The sequence below is a fragment of the Oncorhynchus mykiss genome, chromosome 10 (genome assembly GCF_057628025.1).
Source record: "Oncorhynchus mykiss isolate SJ-2025 chromosome 10, ASM5762802v1, whole genome shotgun sequence".
In the NCBI taxonomy this organism is placed as follows: Eukaryota; Metazoa; Chordata; class Actinopteri; order Salmoniformes; family Salmonidae; genus Oncorhynchus; species Oncorhynchus mykiss.
This window is the reverse complement of record NC_143031.1, coordinates 77,843,917-77,864,078: the sequence shown is the minus strand read 5'-3', so window position 1 is coordinate 77,864,078 and position 20,162 is coordinate 77,843,917. Positions and strand designations below refer to the sequence as shown.

Below are 20,162 nucleotides of genomic sequence, written 5' to 3'. Positions count from 1 at the left end.
CAGTATTAACTCTGTCTCTCAGTATTAACTCTGTCTCTCAGTATTAACTCTCTGTCTCTCAGTATTAACTCTCTGTCTCTCAGTATTAACTCTGTCTCTCAGTATTAACTCTCTGTCTCTCAGTATTAACTCTGTCTCTCAGTATTAACTCTGTCTCTCAGTATTAACTCTCTGTCTCTCAGTATTAACTCTCTGTCTCTCAGTATTAACTCTCTGTCTCTCAGTATTAACTCTGTCTCTCAGTATTAACTCTGTCTCTCAGTATTAACTCTCTGTCTCTCAGTATTAACTCTCTGTCTCTCAGTATTAACTCTGTGTCTCAGTATTAACTCTGTCTCTCAGTATTAACTCTGTCTCTCAGTATTAACTCTCTGTCTCTCAGTATTAACTCTGTCTCTCAGTATTAACTCTGTCTCTCAGTATTAACTCTCTGTCTCTCAGTATTAACTCTGTCTCTCAGTATTAACTCTGTCTCTCAGTATTAACTCTGTCTCTCAGTATTAACTCTCTGTCTCTCAGTATTAACTCTGTCTCTCAGTATTAACTCTGTCTCTCAGTATTAACTCTCTGTCTCTCAGTATTAACTGTCTGTCTCTCAGTATTAACTCTGTCTCTCAGTATTAACTCTGTCTCTCAGTATTAATCATCTGTCTCTCAGTATTAACTCTGTCTCTCAGTATTAACCCTCTGTCTCTCAGTATTTACTCTGTCTCTCAGTATTAATTATCTGCCTCTCAGTATTAACTCTCTGTCTCTCAGTATTAACCCTCTGTCTCTCAGTATTAACTCTGTCTCTCAGTATTAACTCTGTCTCTCAGTATTAATCATCTATCTCTCAGTATTAACCCTCTGTCTCTCAGTATTAACTCTGTCTCTCAGTATTAATCCTCTGACTCTCAGTATTAACTCTGTCTCTCAGTATTAACTCTGTCTCTCAGTATTAACCCTCTGTCTCTCAGTATTAATCATCTGTCTCTCAGTATTAACTCTGTCTCTCAGTATTAACCCTCTGTCTCTCAGTATTAATCCTCTGTCTCTCAGTGTTAACCCCCTGCCTCTCTCTCCAGGGTGAGGTCTATCTCTCTAGGTCAGGGTCTCTCAGTATTAACCCCATGTCTCTCTCTCCAGGGTGAGGTCTATCTCTCTAGGTCAGGGTCTCTCAGTGTTAATCCTCTGTCTCTCTCTCCAGGGTGAGGTCTATCTCTCTAGGTCAGGGACTCTCAGTGTTAACCCCATGTCTCTCTCTCCAGGGTGAGGTCTATCTCTCTAGGTCAGGGTCTCTCAGTGTCAACCCTCTGTCTCTCTCTCCAGGGTGAGGTCTATCTCTCTAGGTCATGGTCTCTCAGTATTAACCCCATGTCTCTCTCTCCAGGGTGAGGTCTATCTCTCTAGGTCAGGGTCTCTCAGTATTAACCCCATGTCTCTCTCTCCAGGGTGAGGTCTATCTCTCTAGGTCAGGGTCTCTCAGTATTAACTCTCTGTCTCTCAGTATTAACCCCATGTCTCTCTCTCCAGGGTGAGGTCTATCTCTCTAGGTCAGGGTCTCTCAGTTTTAACTCTCTGTCTCTCAGTATTAACCCCATGTCTCTCTCTCCAGGGTGAGGTCTATCTCTCTAGGTCAGGGTCAGGGTCCTATAGCTGAGAAGATGATTCTGGAAGCTCTGAAGAGTGGTAACTGGATCTTCCTCCAGAACTGTCACCTGGCTGTGTCCTGGATGTTAGCCATGGAGGAACTTATCAAGACCTTCACTGAGCCGGGTCAGACACCCTAAACACACACACACACACCCTACACACATACACACCCTACATACAGACACCCTAAACACACACCACCTACACACAGACACACACACTGTAGACACACACACACACACACCCTACACACACACACACACACACACACACCCTACACACAGACACACACACATAACCTACACACAGACACCCTAAACACACACACACTACACACACACCCCTGACACACACACCCTACACACACACCCTACACACACACACACCATTTATATTGACCATATTCCCTACAGTATATGACATCCTAGGTCATATAGGTAGGATGTAGGATTTGTTCTTAACTGACTTGCCTAGTTAAATAAAGGTAAAATAAATAAAACAAAACAAAGTAGATGTTCTAACCGACTTGCCAAAACTATAGTTTGTTTACAATAAATTTGTGGAGTGGTTGAAAAAATAGTTTTAATGACTCCAACCTAAGTGTATGTAAACTTCCCACTTCAACTGTATGTACCTGGGTATCAGGTGGTGTGAGGTGTTGCTGTGTGGTTTGGTCAGGACACAAGGTGAATGGGGATTTGAATGGCTCTCACACACACACCCTGCACCTGCGGCTGTCCTGTGCTGCTGGACCTCTCTACGACACGCTATGGACTGGACTGACCCTGTGTTTATGTCTACTGACTCATTCTGTCACCTCCTCCCTGTTAGACACGGTGATCCATGAGAACTTCAGGTTGTTCCTGAGCTCCATGCCCACCAAGGTGTTCCCTGTCACCGTCCTCCAGAACTCTGTCAAGGTAACGCTCACCTCTACACTCTGTCACAGGACATAGAGACCTTCGATTCTACAACTCAAACGTAGGTTCTACTACTCCGTTTTAGATTCTGGAACTCAGTCTTAGATGATGAAACTCAGTTTTAGGTTCTAGAATTCAGTCTTAGGTTCTAGAATTCAGTCTTATGTTCTGGAATCTGTCTTAGGTTGTAGAATCTGTTTTAGGTTCTGGAATCTCAGTCTTAGGTTCTACAATCTCAGTCTTAGGTTCTACAATCACAGTCTTAGGTTCTACAATCTCAGTCTTAGGTTCTACATTCACAGTCTTACGTTCTACAATCTCAGTCTTAGGTTCTACAATCTCAGTCTTAGTTCTACAACTCAGTCTTAGGTTCTAGAGCATAATCTTGGATTAAATTGAAACAGGATTCTCAAGGCTCTGTTGAGATATTTTGGGATCTTTTCCATAAATATTTTTCCTGTTGCGTCTTTGGACAGATTGTCCTCTCAACCTTAGCCACTCCTCTCAACCTTAGCCACTCCTCTCAACCTTAGCCACTCCGGACAGTGTTTCATATCCCTCACAGGGCCTTCTCTAACCATGAGAGAGTGGTCCTGTCACACATGGCTTACACACACATGTAGGGCCATCGCTCTTTATAGACACATACACACGTGTGTGCTCACACACACCTAACCCATGTAATTGAGCGTGGGTGCATATCTATGTCTCGGAATTATCTGATTGGTATCCTTTTATTTCCACATATGTGTGTGGACGTCTGTGTGTCTGTGGACATCTGTGTGTCTGTGGACGTGTGTGTGTGTGTGCCGTGGACGTCTGTGTGTGTGTGTTTGTGTGTGTGTGCGTGCGTGCGTGCGTGGGCCAGGTGACCAACGAGCCTCCTAAGGGTCTACGTGCCAACGTGCGCCGGGCGTTCACTGAGATCACCAACAACTTCTTTGAGGAGCACATCCTGGGACGCCAGTGGAGGAAGATCATCTTTGGAGTCTGCTTCTTCCACGCCATCATACAGGTCAGAACACACACCTCCTACTGTATTCATTATGTCAGAACACACACCTCCTACTGTATTCATTATGTCAGAACACACACCTCCTACTGTATTCATTATGTCAGAACACACACCTCCTACTGTATTCATTTTGTCAGAACACACACCTCCTACTGTATTCATTATGTCAGAACACACACCTCCTACTGTATTCATTATGTCAGAACACACACCTACTGTATTCATTAGGTCAGAACACACACCTCCTACTGTATTCATTATGTCAAAACACACACCTCCTACTGTATTCATTATGTCAGAACACACACCTCCTACTGTATTCATTAGGTCAGAACACACACCTCCTACTGTATTCATTATGTCAGAACACACACCTCCTACTGTATTCATTTTGTCAGAACACACACCTCCTACTGTATTCATTATGTCAGAACACACACCTTCTACTGTATTCATTATGTCAGAACACACACCTCCTACTGTATTCATTATGTCAGAACACACACCTCCTACTGTATTCATTATGTCAGAACACAAACCTCCTACTGTATTCATTATGTCAGAACGCACACCTACTGTATTCATTATGTCAGAACACACACCTCCTACTGTATTCATTATGTCAGAACACACACCTCCTACTGTATTCATTTTGTCAGAACACACACCTCCTACTGTATTCATTATGTCAGAACACACACCTCCTACTGTATTCATTATGTCAGAACACACACCTCCTACTGTATTCATTAGGTCAGAACACACACCTCCTACTGTATTCATTATGTCAAAACACACACCTCCTACTGTATTCATTATGTCAGAACACACACCTCCTACTGTATTCATTTGGTCAGAACACACACCTCCTACTGTATTCATTATGTCAAAAAACACATCCTACTGTATTCATTATGTCAGAACACACACCTCCTACTGTATTCATTAGGTCAGAACACACACCTCCTACTGTATTCATTATGTCAAAAAACACATCCTACTGTATTCATTATGTCAGAACACACACCTCCTACTGTATTCATTATGTCAGAACACACACCTCCTACTGTATTCATTATGTCAGAACACACACCTCCTACTGTATTCATTATGTCAGAACACACACCTCCTACTGTATTCATTATGTCAGAACACACACCTCCTACTGTATTCATTTTGTCAGAACACACACCTCCTACTGTATTCATTATGTCAGAACACACACCTCCTACTGTATTCATTATGTCAGAACACACACCTCCTACTGTATTCATTAGGTCAGAACACACACCTCCTACTGTATTCATTATGTCAAAACACACACCTCCTACTGTATTCATTATGTCAGAACACACACCTCCTACTGTATTCATTAGGTCAGAACACACACCTCCTACTGTATTCATTATGTCAAAACACACACCTCCTACTGTATTCATTATGTCAGCACACACACCTCCTACTGTATTCATTAGGTCAGAACACACACCTCCTACTGTATTCATTATGTCAAAACACACACCTCCTACTGTATTCATTATGTCAGAACACACACCTCCTACTGTATTCATTAGGTCAGAACACACACCTCCTACTGTATTCATTATGTCAAAACACACACCTCCTACTGTATTCATTATGTCAGAACACACACCTCCTACTGTATTCATTAGGTCAGAACACACACCTCCTACTGTATTCATTATGTCAAAACACACACCTCCTACTGTATTCATTATGTCAGCACACACACCTCCTACTGTATTCATTATGTCAGCACACACACCTCCTACTGTATTCATTAGGTCAGAACACACACCTCCTACTGTATTCATTATGTCAGAACACACACCTCCTACTGTATTCATTATGTCAAAACACACACCTCCTACTGTATTCGTTATGTCAAAACACACACCTCCTACTGTATTCATTATGTCAGAACACACACCTCCTACTGTATTCATTATGTCAGAACACACACCTCCTACTGTATTCATTAGGTCAGAACACACACCTCCTACTGTATTCATTATGTCAGAACACACACCTCCTACTGTAGTCATTATGTCAGAACACACACCTTCTACTGTATTCATTAGGTCAGAACACACACCTCCTACTGTATTCATTATGTCAGAACACACACCTCCTACTGTAGTCATTATGTCAGAACACACACCTTCTACTGTATTCATTAGGTCAGAACACACACCTCCTACTGTATTCATTATGTCAAAACACACACCTCCTACTGTATTCATTATGTCAGAACACACACCTCCTACTGTATTCATTAGGTCAGAACACACACCTCCTACTGTATTCATTATGTCAAAACACACCTCCTACTGTATTCATTATGTCAGCACACACACCTCCTACTGTATTCATTATGTCAGAACACACACCTCCTACTGTATTCATTATGTCAGAACACACACCTCCTACTGTATTCATTATGTCAGAACACACACCTCCTACTGTATTCATTATGTCAGAACACACACCTCCTACTGTATTCATTATGTCAGAACACACACCTCCTACTGTATTCATTATGTCAGAACACACACCTCCTACTGTATTCATTATGTCAGAACACAAACCTCCTACTGTATTCATTGTCTTTGTAACTGATGTTGAGATTGACAGTAGAATAAAAACGCTGAGTGTGTGTTGCAGGAGAGGAAGAAGTTTGGTCCTCTGGGTTGGAACATCCGTTATGAGTTCAACGACAGCGACAGAGAGTGTGCCCTGCTCAACCAGAACCTCTACTGTCAGACTGGTCACATACCTTGGGATGCTCTCATCTACATCACTGGTAGGACTGTGTGTGTGTCGGCCTCCCTGCCTGTCTCCCTCTTTGCCTGTCTCCCTGCCTGCCTCACTGTCTCCCTCCCTGCCTGCCTGTCTCCCTGCCTGCCTGTCTCCCTCCTTGCCTGTCTCCCTGCCTGCCTCACTGTCTCCCTTCCTCCTTGCCTGTCTCCCTGCCTGCCTGCCTGCCTGCCTCCCTTCCTGCCTGTCTCCCTGGCTGCCTTCCTCCCTGGCTGCCTGTCTCCCTGTCTGCCTGTCTCCCTGTCTGCCTCCCTCCCTCCCTGTCTGCCTGTCTCCCTATCTGCCTCCCTCCCTCCCTGTCTGCCTGTTTCCCTGTCTGCCTTCCTCCCTGTCTGCCTGTTTCCCTGTCTGCCTTCCTCCCTGTCTGCCTGTCTCCCTGTCTGCCTCCCTTCCTTCCTGTCTGCCTGTCTCCCTGTCTGCCTCCCTCCCTCCCTGTCTGCCTGTCTCCCTGCTGGGTCCTCCATTATTCATCACATTACTGCTGGCCACTGTGAGGTTCTGAGAGGTTTAGTAGCAGTGAAGACCCTGAGGTTCTGAGAGGTTTAGTAGCAGGGAAGACCCTGAGGTTCTGAGAGGTTTAGTAGCAGGGAAGACCCTGAGGTTCTGAGAGGTTTAGTAGCAAGGAAGACCCTGATGTTCTGAGAGGTTTAGTAGCAGGTAAAGCCCTGAGGTTCTGAGAGGTTTAGTAGCAGGTAAAGCCCTGAGGTTCTGAGAGGTTTAGTTGCAGGGATGGCCCTGAGGTTCTGAGAGGTTTAGTAGCAGGGTAGGCCCTAGGTTCTGAGAGGTTTAGTAGCAGGGAAGACCCTGAGGTTCTGGGAGGTTTAGTAGCAGGGAAAGCCCAGAGGTTCTGGGAGGTTTAGTAGCAGGGAAGGCCCTGATGTTCTAGGAGGTTTAGTAGCAGGGAAGACCCTGTGGTTCTGAGAGGTTTAGTAGCAGGGAAGACCCTGCGGTTCTGAGAGGTTTTGTAGCAGGGAAGGCCCTGAGGTTCTGATAGGTTTAGTAGCAGGGCAGACCCTGAGGTTCTGGGAGGTTTAGCACCAGCGAAGACCCTGAGGTTCTGAGAGGTTTAGTAGCAGGGAAGACCCAGAGGTTCTGGGAGGTTTAGTAGCAGGGAAGGCCCTGGTGTTCTAGGAGGTTTAGTAGCAGGGAAGACCCTGTGGTTCTGAGAGGTTTAGTAGCAGGGAAGGCCCTGCGGTTCTGAGAGGTTTTGTAGCAGGGAAGGCCCTGAGGTTCTGATAGGTTTAGTAGCAGGGCAGACCCTGAGGTTCTGGGAGGTTTAGCACCAGCGAAGACCCTGAGGTTCTGAGAGGTTTAGTAGCAGGGAAGACCCTGAGGTTCTGAGAGTTTTAGTAGCAGGGAAGACCCTGAGGTTCTGAGAGGTTTAGTAGCAGGGAAGACCCTGAGGTTCTGAGAGGTTTAGTAGCAGGGAAGACCCTGAGGTTCTGGGAGGTTTAGTAGCAGGGAAGTCCCTGAGGTTCTGGGAGGTTTAGTAGCAGGGAAGAACCTGAGGTTCTGGGAGGTTTAGTAGCAGGGAAGACCCTGAGGTCCTGGGAGGTTTAGTAGCAGGGAAGACCCTGAGGTTCTGGGAGGTTTAGTAGCAGGGAAGACCCTGAGGTTCTGGGAGGTTTAGTAGCAGGGAAGACCCTGAGGTCCTGGGAGGTTTAGTAGCAGGGAAGACCCTGAGGTTCTGAGAGGTTTAGTAGCAGGGAAGACCCTGAGGTTCTGGGAGGTTTAGTAGCAGGGAAGTCCCTGAGGTTCTGGGAGGTTTAGTAGCAGGGAAGACCCTGAGGTTCTGGGAGGTTTAGTAGCAGGGAAGACCCTGCGGTTCTGAGAGGTTTAGTAGCAGGGAAGACCCTGCGGTTCTGATAGGTTTAGTAGCAGGGCAGACCCTGGGGTTCTGGGAGGTTTAGTAGCAGGGAAGACCCTGAGGTTCTGGGAGGTTTAGCACCAGCGAAGACCCTGAGGTTCTGAGAGGTTTAGTAGCAGGGAATACCCTGAGGTTCTGGGAGGTTTAGTAGCAGGGAAGACCCTGAGGTTCTGGGAGGTTTAGTAGCAGGGAAGACCCTGCGGTCCTGAGAGGTTTAGTAGCAGGGAAGACCCTGAGGTTCTGATAGGTTTAGTAGCAGGGCAGACCCTGGGGTTCTGGGAGGTTTAGTAGCAGGGAAGACCCTGAGGTTCTGGGAGGTTTAGCACCAGCGAAGACCCTGAGGTTCTGAGAGGTTTAGTAGCAGGGAAGACTCTGAGGTTCTGAGAGTTTTAGTAGCAGGGAAGACCCTGAGGTTCTGAGAGGTTTAGTAGCAGGGAAGACCCTGAGGTTCTGAGAGGTTTAGTAGCAGGGAAGACCCTGAGGTTCTGGGAGGTTTAGTAGCAGGGAAGTCCCTGAGGTTCTGGGAGGTTTAGTAGCAGGGAAGACCCTGAGGTTCTGGGAGGTTTAGTAGCAGGGAAGACCCTGAGGTCCTGGGAGGGTTTAGTAACAGGGAAGACCCTGAGGTTCTGGGAGGTTTAGTTGCAGGGAAGACCCTGAGGTTCTTGGAGGTTTAGTAGCAGGGAAGACCCTGAGGTCCTGGGAGGTTTAGTAGCAGGGAAGACCCTGAGGTTCTGGGAGATTTAGTAGCAGGGAAGTCCCTGAGGTTCTGGGAGGTTTAGTAGCAGGGAAGACCCTGAGGTTCTGGGAGGTTTAGTAGCAGGGAAGACCCTGCGGTTCTGAGAGGTTTAGTAGCAGGGAAGACCCTGCGGTTCTGATAGGTTTAGTAGCAGGGCAGACCCTGGGGTTCTGGGAGGTTTAGTAGCAGGGAAGACCCTGAGGTTCTGGGAGGTTTAGCACCAGCGAAGACCCTGAGGTTCTGAGAGGTTTAGTAGCAGGGAAGACCCTGAGGTTCTGGGAGGTTTAGTAGCAGGGAAGACCCTGAGGTTCTGGGAGGTTTAGTAGCAGGGAAGACCCTGCGGTTCTGAGAGGTTTAGTAGCAGGGAAGACCCTGAGGTTCTGATAGGTTTAGTAGCAGGGCAGACCCTGGGGTTCTGGGAGGTTTAGTAGCAGGGAAGACCCTGAGGTTCTGGGAGGTTTAGCACCAGCGAAGACCCTGAGGTTCTGAGAGGTTTAGTAGCAGGGAAGACCCTGAGGTTCTGAGAGGTTTAGTAGCAGGGAAAACCCTGAGGTTCTGAGAGGTTTAGTAGCAGGGAAGACCCTGAGGTTCTGGGAGGTTTAGTAGCAGGGAAGTCCCTGAGGTTCTGGGAGGTTTAGTAGCAGGGAAGACCCTGAGGTTCTGGGAGGTTTAGTAGCAGGGAAGACCCTGAGGTCCTGGGAGGTTTAGTAGCAGGGAAGACCCTGAGGTTCTGAGAGGTTTAGTAGCAGGGAAGACCCTGAGGTTCTGAGAGGTTTAGTAGCAGGGAAGACCCTGAGGTTCTGGGAGGTTTAGTAGCAGGGAAGTCCCTGAGGTTCTTGGAGGTTTAGTAGCAGGGAAGACCCTGAGGTTCTGGGAGGTTTAGTAGCAGGGAAGACCCTGAGGTCCTGGGAGGTTTAGTAGCAGGGAAGACCCTGAGGTTCTGGGAGGTTTAGTAGCAGGGAAGACCCTGAGGTTCTGGGAGGTTTAGTAGCAGGGAAGACCCTGAGGTCCTGGGAGGTTTAGTAGCAGGGAAGACCCTGAGGTTCTGAGAGGTTTAGTAGCAGGGAAGACCCTGAGGTTCTGGGAGGTTTAGTAGCAGGGAAGTCCCTGAGGTTCTGGGAGGTTTAGTAGCAGGGAAGACCCTGAGGTTCTGGGAGGTTTAGTAGCAGGGAAGACCCTGCGGTTCTGAGAGGTTTAGTAGCAGGGAAGACCCTGCGGTTCTGAGAGGTTTAGTAGCAGGGAAGACCCTGCGGTTCTGATAGGTTTAGTAGCAGGGCAGACCCTGGGGTTCTGGGAGGTTTAGTAGCAGGGAAGACCCTGAGGTTCTGGGAGGTTTAGCACCAGCGAAGACCCTGAGGTTCTGAGAGGTTTAGTAGCAGGGAAGACCCTGAGGTTCTGAGAGTTTTAGTTGCAGGGAAGACCCTGAGGTTCTGAGAGGTTTAGTAGCAGGGAAGACCCTGAGGTTCTGAGAGGTTTAGTAGCAGGGAAGACCCTGAGGTTCTGGGAGGTTTAGTAGCAGGGAAGACCCTGAGGTTCTTGGAGGTTTAGTAGCAGGGAAGACCCTGAGGTCCTGGGAGGTTTAGTACCAGGGAAGACCCTGAGGTTCTGGGAGGTTTAGTAGCAGGGAAGACCCTGAGGTTCTGGGAGGTTTAGTAGCAGGGAAGACCCTGAGGTTCTGGGAGGTTTAGTAGCAGGGAAGACCCTGAGGTTCTGAGAGGTTTAGTAGCAGGGAAGACCCTGAGGTTCTGGGAGGTTTAGTAGCAGGGAAGACCCTGAGGTCCTGGGAGGTTTAGTAGCAGGGAAGACCCTGAGGTTCTGGGAGGTTTAGTAGCAGGGAAGACCCTGAGGTTCTGGGAGGTTTAGTAGCAGGGAAGACCCTGAGGTTCTGGGAGGTTTAGTAGCAGGGAAGACCCTGAGGTTCTGGGAGGTTTAGTAGCAGGGAAGACCCTGAGGTTCTGGGAGGTTTAGTAGCAGGGAAGACCCTGAGTTTCTGGGAGGTTTAGTAGCAGGGAAGACCCTGAGGTTCTGGGAGGTTTAGTAGCAGGTATTGTTGTGAATTGTTAGACACTACTGTACTTTTGTAGCTAGGAACACAAGCATTTCTCTACACCTGCAATAACATGTGACCAGTAAAATTGGATTGATGTTTGACAGGGAGGAGTCCACATACACTACATTAAGAAAAGTATCTCTAAACTGACATGTTTTTCCCCTTTTTCAAATTTGACCTTCTAATTATGATTATACATCATTTAAAATATATTTTGGGGGATTACACGCTCCTGAGGCCATTTTTTTTTCCATTATTGATTTCTTCCATTAAGTTTTTTTCAGGCTTTGTAATGTTTGTTTAATTCCTCATTTAACCGTTCTTTGTATACAGAAACCATCCATTTGAAAATCATTGGGTGTTTAACCTAGCATGATATAGTTTTAAACATCCTGAATAAAAGTGTTCCTCTCTCACGTAGTGTAATAACTGAAAGGTAGACAGAAGGGTTCCGCTGGGTTCCACCGTGTTCTGCATACTAAAGTTTAGAACCTCTATTAGAACCTTCCATTTACCCAGCAGACCCTCTGTTCCAGCTCCACTCTGTCTGTAATAGGAATGATTCCAAATGAGCACATGTGTTTTCCACAGCAGGTTCATGTGAAGTGGGTCGTGTTCATTAGGGAAATGACCGTAAAACCAACATCAGCATTTCTTCTGGAGGTAGCCCCTCCAGGTTTCTGTCCATGTTCTTCCTTTCAGTACCTAATGACTCCCCCCACCCTCCCCCTCTCTCCCCCCCAGGGGAGATAACCTACGGAGGCAGGGTGACTGATGCCTGGGACCAGCGCTGTCTCCGAACCATCCTCAAAAGGTTCTTCTCTCCTGTCACCCTGGACCCAGGGTACACCTTCTCCACCTCAGGTGAAGACCACTGTGTGTGTGTGTGCGTGCGTGCAAATTTGTGTGTACAATTTGTGTGTACAAATGTTGCTGAATCTGAGAAATGGGGGAAAGGTGTGTCCTGTTGTGTGTGTGTTCAGTGAGATCTAACTGTTGGTATTCTGTGTGTTCAGTGAGATCTAACTGTTGGTTTTCTGTGTGTGTGTGTTCAGTGAGATCTAACTGTTGGTACTCTGTGTGTGTGTGTTCAGTGAGATCTTACTGTTGGTATTCTGTGTGTGTGTGTCAGGTGTCTACTTTGCCCCCGAGGCAGACAGACTGAGTGACTATAACAGGTACATAGAGAACCTTCCTCTCATAGACGACCCTGAGATCTTTGGTATGCACGAGAACGCCAACCTCGCCTTCCAGGTCAGACACTTCACTCTGCTTATACAGTGCCTTGCGAAAGTATTCGGCCCCCTTGAACTTTGCGACCTTTTGCCACATTTCAGGCTTCAAACATAAAGATATAAAACTGTATTTTTTTGTGAAGAATCAACAACAAGTGGGACACAATCATGAAGTGGAACGACATTTATTGGATATTTCAAACTTTTTTAACAAATCAAAAACTGAAAAATTGGGCGTGCAAAATTATTCAGCCCCTTTACTTTCAGTGCAGCAAACTCTCTCCAGAAGTTCAGTGAGGATCTCTGAATGATCCAATGTTGACCTAAATGACTAATGATGATAAATACAATCCACCTGTGTGTAATCAAGTCTCCGTATAAATGCACCTGCACTGTGATAGTCTCAGAGGTCCGTTAAAAGCGCAGAGAGCATCATGAAGAACAAGGAACACACCAGGCAGGTCCGAGGTACTGTTGTGAAGAAGTTTAAAGCCGGATTTGGATACAAAAAAATTTCCCAAGCTTTAAACATCCCAAGGAGCACTGTGCAAGCGATAATATTGAAATGGAAGGAGTATCAGACCACTGCAAATCTACCAAGACCTGGCCGTCCCTCTAAACTTTCAGCTCATACAAGGAGAAGACTGATCAGAGATGCAGCCAAGAGGCCCATGATCACTCTGGATGAACTGCAGAGATCTACAGCTGAGGTGGGAGACTCTGTCCATAGGACAACAATCAGTCGTATATTGCACAAATCTGGCCTTTATGGAAGAGTGGCAAGAAGAAAGTCATTTCTTAAAGATATCCATAAAAAGTGTTGTTTAAAGTTTGCCACAAGACACCTGGGAGACACACCAAACGTGGAAGAAGGTGCTCTGGTCAGATGAAACCAAAATTGAACTTTTTGGCAACAATGCAAAATGTTATGTTTGGCGTGAAAGCAACACAGCTCATCCCTCTGAACACACCATCCCCACTGTCAAACATGGTGGTGGCAGCATCATGGTTTGGGCCTGCTTTTCTTCAGCAGGGACAGGGAAGATGGTTAAAATGGATGGGAAGATGGATGGAGCCAAATACAGGACCATTCTGGAATAAAACCTGATGGAGTCTGCAAAAGACCTGAGACTGGGACGGAGATTTGTCTTCCAACAAGACAATGATCCAAAACATAAAGCAAAATCTACAATGGAATGGTTCAAAAATAAACATATCCAGGTGTTAGAATGGCCAAGTCAAAGTCCAGACCTGAATCCAATCGAGAATCTGTGGAAAGAACTGAAAACTGCTGTTCACAAATGCTCTCCATCCAACCTCACTGAGCTCGAGCTGTTTTGCAAGGAGGAATGGGAAAAAATGTCAGTCTCTCAATGTGCAAAACTGATAGAGACATACCCCAAGCGACTTACAGCTGTAATCGCAGCAAAAGGTGGCGCTACAAAGTATTAACTTAAGGGGGCTGAATAATTTTGCACGCCCAATTTTTCAGTTTTTGATTTGTTAAAAAAGTTTGAAATATCCAATAAATGTCGTTCCACTTCATGATTGTGTCCCACTTGTTGTTGATTCTTCACAAAAAAATACAGTTTTATATCTTTATGTTTGAAGCCTGAAATGTGGCAAAAGGTCGCAAAGTTCAAGGGGGCCGAATACTTTCGCAAGGCACTGTATATTCTCACCTTTATCTCAGTGGGCTAATACTGGCTTGGGGACAATTAACGATACAGTACCTAATTGAAATTTGTTTTCGACAGATTTTGTTCATGTACTGTCTGAAAATAAGAGGTCAGATCACTAATACAAAACATGTCTTTAGCCAGTTAAGAGGAGAACATTACCTTTGATGCTGACAACATGTATACATAATGTAGGCGTACATAGTCTGTGTCCTGTGGGGTACTTGTCATTCCTAAAACGGTGAGGTCCTGTCTGTCTGTACAGCGTCTGGAGACTATGACCCTGATCAACACCATCCTGGAAGTACAGCCTCGCTCGTCAGCCCGCGGCGGGGGCAAGAGCAACGACGAGATCGTCCACGAGCTGGCCGACTCCATCCTCGCCAAGATCCCGGGTGAGAGAGAGAGACGCACGTAAACACACACACACACACACACACACACGTTTCAGGCTTGATTTATTCTGGTGCTTTTACAGTTTGATGTTCGCTTTGGTTTGAAATTAAAGTTAGTCTCTCTAAACTCATTATAGTGTGGTTGAAGTCACTCTGATCTGTCTGCCTGTCGGTCTGTCTGTCTGTCTGTGTCTGTCTCTCTTTCTGACTGTCTCTCTGTCTGTCTGTCTGTGTCTGTCTCTCTTTCTGACTGTCTCTCTGTCTGTCTGTCTGTGTCTGTCTCTCTTTCTGACTGTCTCGTCTGTCTGTCTGTCTCTATGTCGGTCTGTGTCTGTCTCTCTTTCTGACTGTCTCTATGTCGGTCTGTGTGTGTGTGTCTGTCTCGCTTTCTGACTGTCTCGCTGTCACTGTCTGTCTGTGTCTGTCTGTCTGTGTCTGTCTGATCTGTCTCTCTGTCTGATCTGTCTGCCTGTCTCTATGTCGGTCTGTCTCTCTGTCTGTCTGTGTCTGTCTGATCTGTCTCTCTGTCTGACTGTCTGTCTGATCTGTCTCTCTGTCGGTCTGTCTCCTCAGAGTGTCTGGATATGGATGAGGCAGCAGAGGCTCTGTTTATTCGTGACGCCAACGGACGCCTCAACTCCCTCACCACCGTCCTCGGACAGGAAGTAGACCGCTTTAACAACCTGCTGCGGGTCCTCAGGGTGAGTCAGGGGTCAGGCATTAGAGGTCAGGGGTCAGACATTAGAGGTCAGGGGTCAGACATTAGAGGTCAGGGGTCAGACATTAGAGGTCAGGGGTCCCAGTTGTCAGCCATTCATTTTTCAGTGTATTTAAATGCTGTGAAATCAGGAGATGATGATTGGTAATGGAAATGCATTGAAAAGGTCCTTGATGAAATGTTAGGACAGCTATATCGGTCCATGGTTCCAGCTGCTGCCCCTAGGTCTCAATGGAAGGTCCCCAGAGGCATAGTGGAGGGACATACAGTGCATTCGGAATCTATTCACCCCTTGACTTTTTCCACATTTTGTTACAGCCTTATTCTAAAATGTATTAAATGTAGTTTTGTCTCATCAATCTACACACAATAGCCCATAAAGACAAAGCAACAAAAAAAGTTCAAAAATGTTGGCTTTTAAATTATTATTTTTTTTTTTTACAAATTCAGATGTTACATTTACATAGGTAATCAGACCCTTTACTCAGTACTTTGTTGAAGAACCTTTGGCAGTGATTCCAGCCTCCGGTCTTCCTGGGTATGTCGCTGCAAGCTTGGCACACCTGTTTTTGGGGAGTTTCTCCCATTTTTCTCTGCAGATCCTCTCAAGCTCTGTCAGGTTGGATGGGGAGCGTCACTGCACAGCTATTTTCAGATCTCACCAGACATGTTAGATCGGGTTCGAGTCTGGGCTCTGGCTGGGCCACTCAATGACATTCAGAGACTTCTCCCGAAGCCACTCCTGCATTGTCTTGGCTGTTTACTTAGGGTTGTTGTCCTGTTGGAAGGTGAACCAGTCCTCAGCGCTCTGGAGCAGGTTTTCATCAAGGATCTCTCTGTACTTTGCTCCGTTCATCTTTCCCTCGATTCTCACTATTCTCCCAGTCCCTGCCGCTGAAAAACATCCCCACAGCATGATGCTGCCACCACCATGCTTCACTGTAGGGATGGTGCCAGGTTTCCTCCAGACGTGATGTTTGGCATTCAGGCCAAAGTGTTCAATCTTGGTTTCATCAGACCAGTGAATCTTGTTTCTCATGGTCTGAGAGTTATTTAGGTGCCTCTTGGCAAACTCCAAGTAGGCTGTCATGTGCCTTTTTACTGAGGAGTGGCTTCCACTTCCACTTGCCACTCTACTATAAAGGCCTGATTGGTGGAGTGCTGCAGAGATGATTGTCCATCTGGAAGGTTCTCCCATCTCCACAAAGGAACTCTAGAGCTGAGTGACCATCAGGTTCTTGGTCACCTTCCTGAACAAGGCCCTTCTCCCTGATTGCTCAGTTTGGCCAGGCAGCCAGCTCTAGGTAGAGTCTTGGTGTTCCAAACTTTTTCCATTATAGAATGATGGAAGACACTGTTCTTGGGGACCTTCAATGCTGCAGACAGTTGATTTGTACCCTTCCCCAGACCTGTGCCTCCACACAATCCTGTCTCGGAGCTCTTCGGACAATTTCTTTGACCTCATCATGTGTTGGTTTTTGCTCTGACATGCACTGTCAACTGTTGGTACCTTATATAGATCTCAAGCACAGGAGGTTGGTGGCACCTTAATTTGGGAGGATGGGCTCGTTGTAATGACTGGAACAGAATCAGTGGAATGGGACCAAATACACAAATACATCCGTGTGTGTGATGCCATTCCATTTGATCCGTACCAGACATTATTATGAGCCGTTCTCCCCTCAGCAGCCTCCACTGATCTCAAGGATGATCCATGGAAACAGGAAACAGGATGCACCGGAGCTCAATTTGAGGTTCATCGCAAAGGTTGAATACTTATGTAAATGTAATATTTCATTTTTTATATATATATTTTGCAAACATTTCTAAAAACCTGTTTTCGCTTTGTCATTATATGGTATTGTGTGTAGATTGATGAGGGAAAAATATAATTTGATCCATTTTAGAATAAGGCTGTAACGTAACAAAATGTGGAAAAAGGGAATTTGTTTGAATCTGTATGTGTTTATAAGGACAGATGCTGCAGCCACATTGTTGGCAAACCGTTACTGTAGTGGTGACCTCTGGGTTTATGATGTTCTCTTGTGGATGTCTCAGATAAACACCCACAAACACTTCTCCTCAGATTCAGCCTCCCTCCCTCCCTCCCTCCCTCCCTCCCTCCCTCCCTCCCTCCCTCCCTCCCTCCCTCCCAGGTATCTCTGGGTTTATGATGTTCTCTTGTGGATGGCTCAGATAAACACCCACAAACACTTCTCCTCAGATTCAGCCTCCCTCCCTCCCTCCCTCCCCAGGTGTCTCTGGGTTTATGATGTTCTCTTGTGGATGGCTCACATAAACACCCACAAACACTTCTCCTCACATTCAGCCTCCCCTCCCTCCCTCCCCCCAGGTGTCTCTGTGTACCCTCCGGAAGGCTATAGCAGGGCTGGTAGTGATGTCAGAGGAGATGGAGAGGATCTACACCAGTTTCCTCAACAACCAGGTTCCAAACCACTGGAGCACCTCAGCCTACCCCTCCCTCAAACCCCTGGCCAGCTGGGTTAAAGACCTGGCCCTCAGGACCTGCTTCATCGAGGTGACAGAGACATCTCTCTCTCATAGACACGTGTTGCTGTACAGTTGGGTCAATGAACCTCTCTTTAAGTCCTGAGTCAGACACAATTTACCCCCCAAACCACTATTTGTGGACATATGTATCGATGTACTACGACACAGTGAAACACTATATTTACTTCTCTCAGACGTGTGTGTTGTCATTACATCAGATGATAAGACTTGTGTGTTGTCATTACATCAGATGGGAGACTTGTGTGTTTGTGTGTTGTCATTACATCAGATGATAAGACTTGTGTGTTGTCATTACATCAGATGGGAGACTTGTGTGTTGTCATTACATCAGATGATAAGACTTGTGTGTTGTCATTACATCAGATGGGAGACTTGTGTGTTGTCATTACATCAGATGGGAGACTTGTGTGTTGTCATTACATCAGATGGGGAGACTTGTGTGTTGTCATTACATCAGATGATAAGACTTGTGTGTTGTCATTACATCAGATGATAAGACTTGTGTGTTGTCATTACATCAGATGATAAGACTTGTGTGTTGTCATTACATCAGATGATAAGACTTGTGTGTTGTCATTACATCAGATGATAAGACTTGTGTGTTGTCATTACATCAGATGATAAGACTTGTGTGTTGTCATTACATCAGATGATAAGACTTGTGTGTTGTCATTACATCAGATGATAAGACTTGTGTGTTGTCATTACATCAGATGATAAGACTTGTGTGTTGTCATTACATCAGATGATAAGACTTGTGTGTTGTCATTACATCAGATGATAAGACTTGTGTGTTGTCATTACATCAGATGATAAGACTTGTGTGTTGTCAATACATCAGATGGGAGACTTGTGTGTTTGTGTGTTGTCATTACATCAGATGATAAGACTTGTGTGTTGTCATTACATCAGATGATAAGACTTGTGTGTTGTCATTACATCAGATGATAAGACTTGTGTGTTGTCATTACATCAGATGATAAGACTTGTGTGTTGTCAATACATCAGATGGGAGACTTGTGTGTTTGTGTGTTGTCATTACATCAGATGATAAGACTTGTGTGTTGTCATTACATCAGATGATAAGACTTGTGTGTTGTCATTACATCAGATGATAAGACTTGTGTGTTGTCATTACATCAGATGATAAGACTTGTGTGTTGTCAATACATCAGATGGGAGACTTGTGTGTTTGTGTGTTGTCATTACATCAGATGATAAGACTTGTGTGTTGTCAATACATCAGATGGGAGACTTGTGTGTTTGTGTGTTGTCAATACATCAGATGGGAGACTTGTGTGTTGTCAATACATCAGATGGGAGACTTGTGTGTTTGTGTGTTGTCATTACATCAGATGATAAGACTTGTGTGTTGTCAATACATCAGATGGGAGACTTGTGTGTTTGTGTGTTGTCATTACATCAGATGGAAGACTTGTGTGTTGTCATTACATCAGATGGAAGACTTGTGTGTTTGTGTGTTGTCATTACATCAGATGATAAGATGGGAAGACTTGTGTGTTTGTGTGTTGTCATTACATCAGATGATAAGACTTGTGTGTTGTCAATACATCAGATGGGAGACTTGTGTGTTGTCAATACATCAGATGGGAGACTTGTGTGTTTGTGTGTTGTCATTACATCAGATGATAAGACTTGTGTGTTGTCAATACATCAGATGGGAGACTTGTGTGTTTGTGTGTTGTCATTACATCAGATGGAAGACTTGTGTGTTGTCATTACATCAGATGGAAGACTTGTGTGTTTGTGTGTTGTCATTACATCAGATGATAAGACTTGTGTGTTGTCATTACATCAGATGGGAAGACTTGTGTGTTGTCATTACATCAGATGATAAGACTTGTGTGTTGTCAATACATCAGATGGGAGACTTGTGTGTTGTCATTACATCAGATGGGAGACTTGTGTGTTGTCATTACATCAGATGGGAGACTTGTGTGTTGTCATTACATCAGATGGAAGACTTGTGTGTTTGTGTGTTGTCATTACATCAGATGGAAGACTTGTGTGTTTGTGTGTTGTCATTACATCAGATGGGAGACTTGTGTGTTGTCATTACATCAGATGGAAGACTTGTGTGTTGTCATTACATCAGATGGGAGACTTGTGTGTTGTCAATACATCAGATGGGAGACTTGTGTGTTGTCATTACATCAGATGGAAGACTTGTGTGTTTGTGTGTTGTCATTACATCAGATGGAAGACTTGTGTGTTTGTGTGTTGTCATTACATCAGATGGAAGACTTGTGTGTTGTCATTACATCAGATGATAAGATGGGAAGACTTGTGTGTTGTCATTACATCAGATGGAAGACTTGTGTGTTTGTGTGTTGTCATTACATCAGATGGAAGACTTGTGTGTTGTCATTACATCAGATGATAAGATGGGAAGACTTGTGTGTTGTCATTACATCAGATGGAAGACTTGTGTGTTTGTGTGTTGTCATTACATCAGATGGAAGACTTGTGTGTTGTCATTACATCAGATGGGAGACTTGTGTGTTTGTGTGTTGTCATTACA

General features: G+C 45.5%; 1 protein-coding gene across 1 annotated transcript in view; it reads left to right on the top strand.

Annotated features, from left to right (window-relative positions):
• The window catches only part of LOC110533220 (dynein, axonemal, heavy chain 6), a 191,597-nt gene that overhangs the window by 146,538 nt on the left and 24,897 nt on the right, over nt 1-20,162 (top strand). Inside the window, exons 70-78 of the mRNA XM_090188666.1 lie at nt 1,598-1,758; nt 2,467-2,555; nt 3,424-3,570; nt 6,256-6,394; nt 11,806-11,925; nt 12,194-12,315; nt 14,241-14,370; nt 14,944-15,071; nt 17,442-17,627. Coding sequence (XP_090044792.1) covers nt 1,598-1,758; nt 2,467-2,555; nt 3,424-3,570; nt 6,256-6,394; nt 11,806-11,925; nt 12,194-12,315; nt 14,241-14,370; nt 14,944-15,071; nt 17,442-17,627 — 1,222 coding nt within the window. The remainder of the gene's footprint in view (nt 1-1,597; nt 1,759-2,466; nt 2,556-3,423; nt 3,571-6,255; nt 6,395-11,805; nt 11,926-12,193; nt 12,316-14,240; nt 14,371-14,943; nt 15,072-17,441; nt 17,628-20,162) is intronic.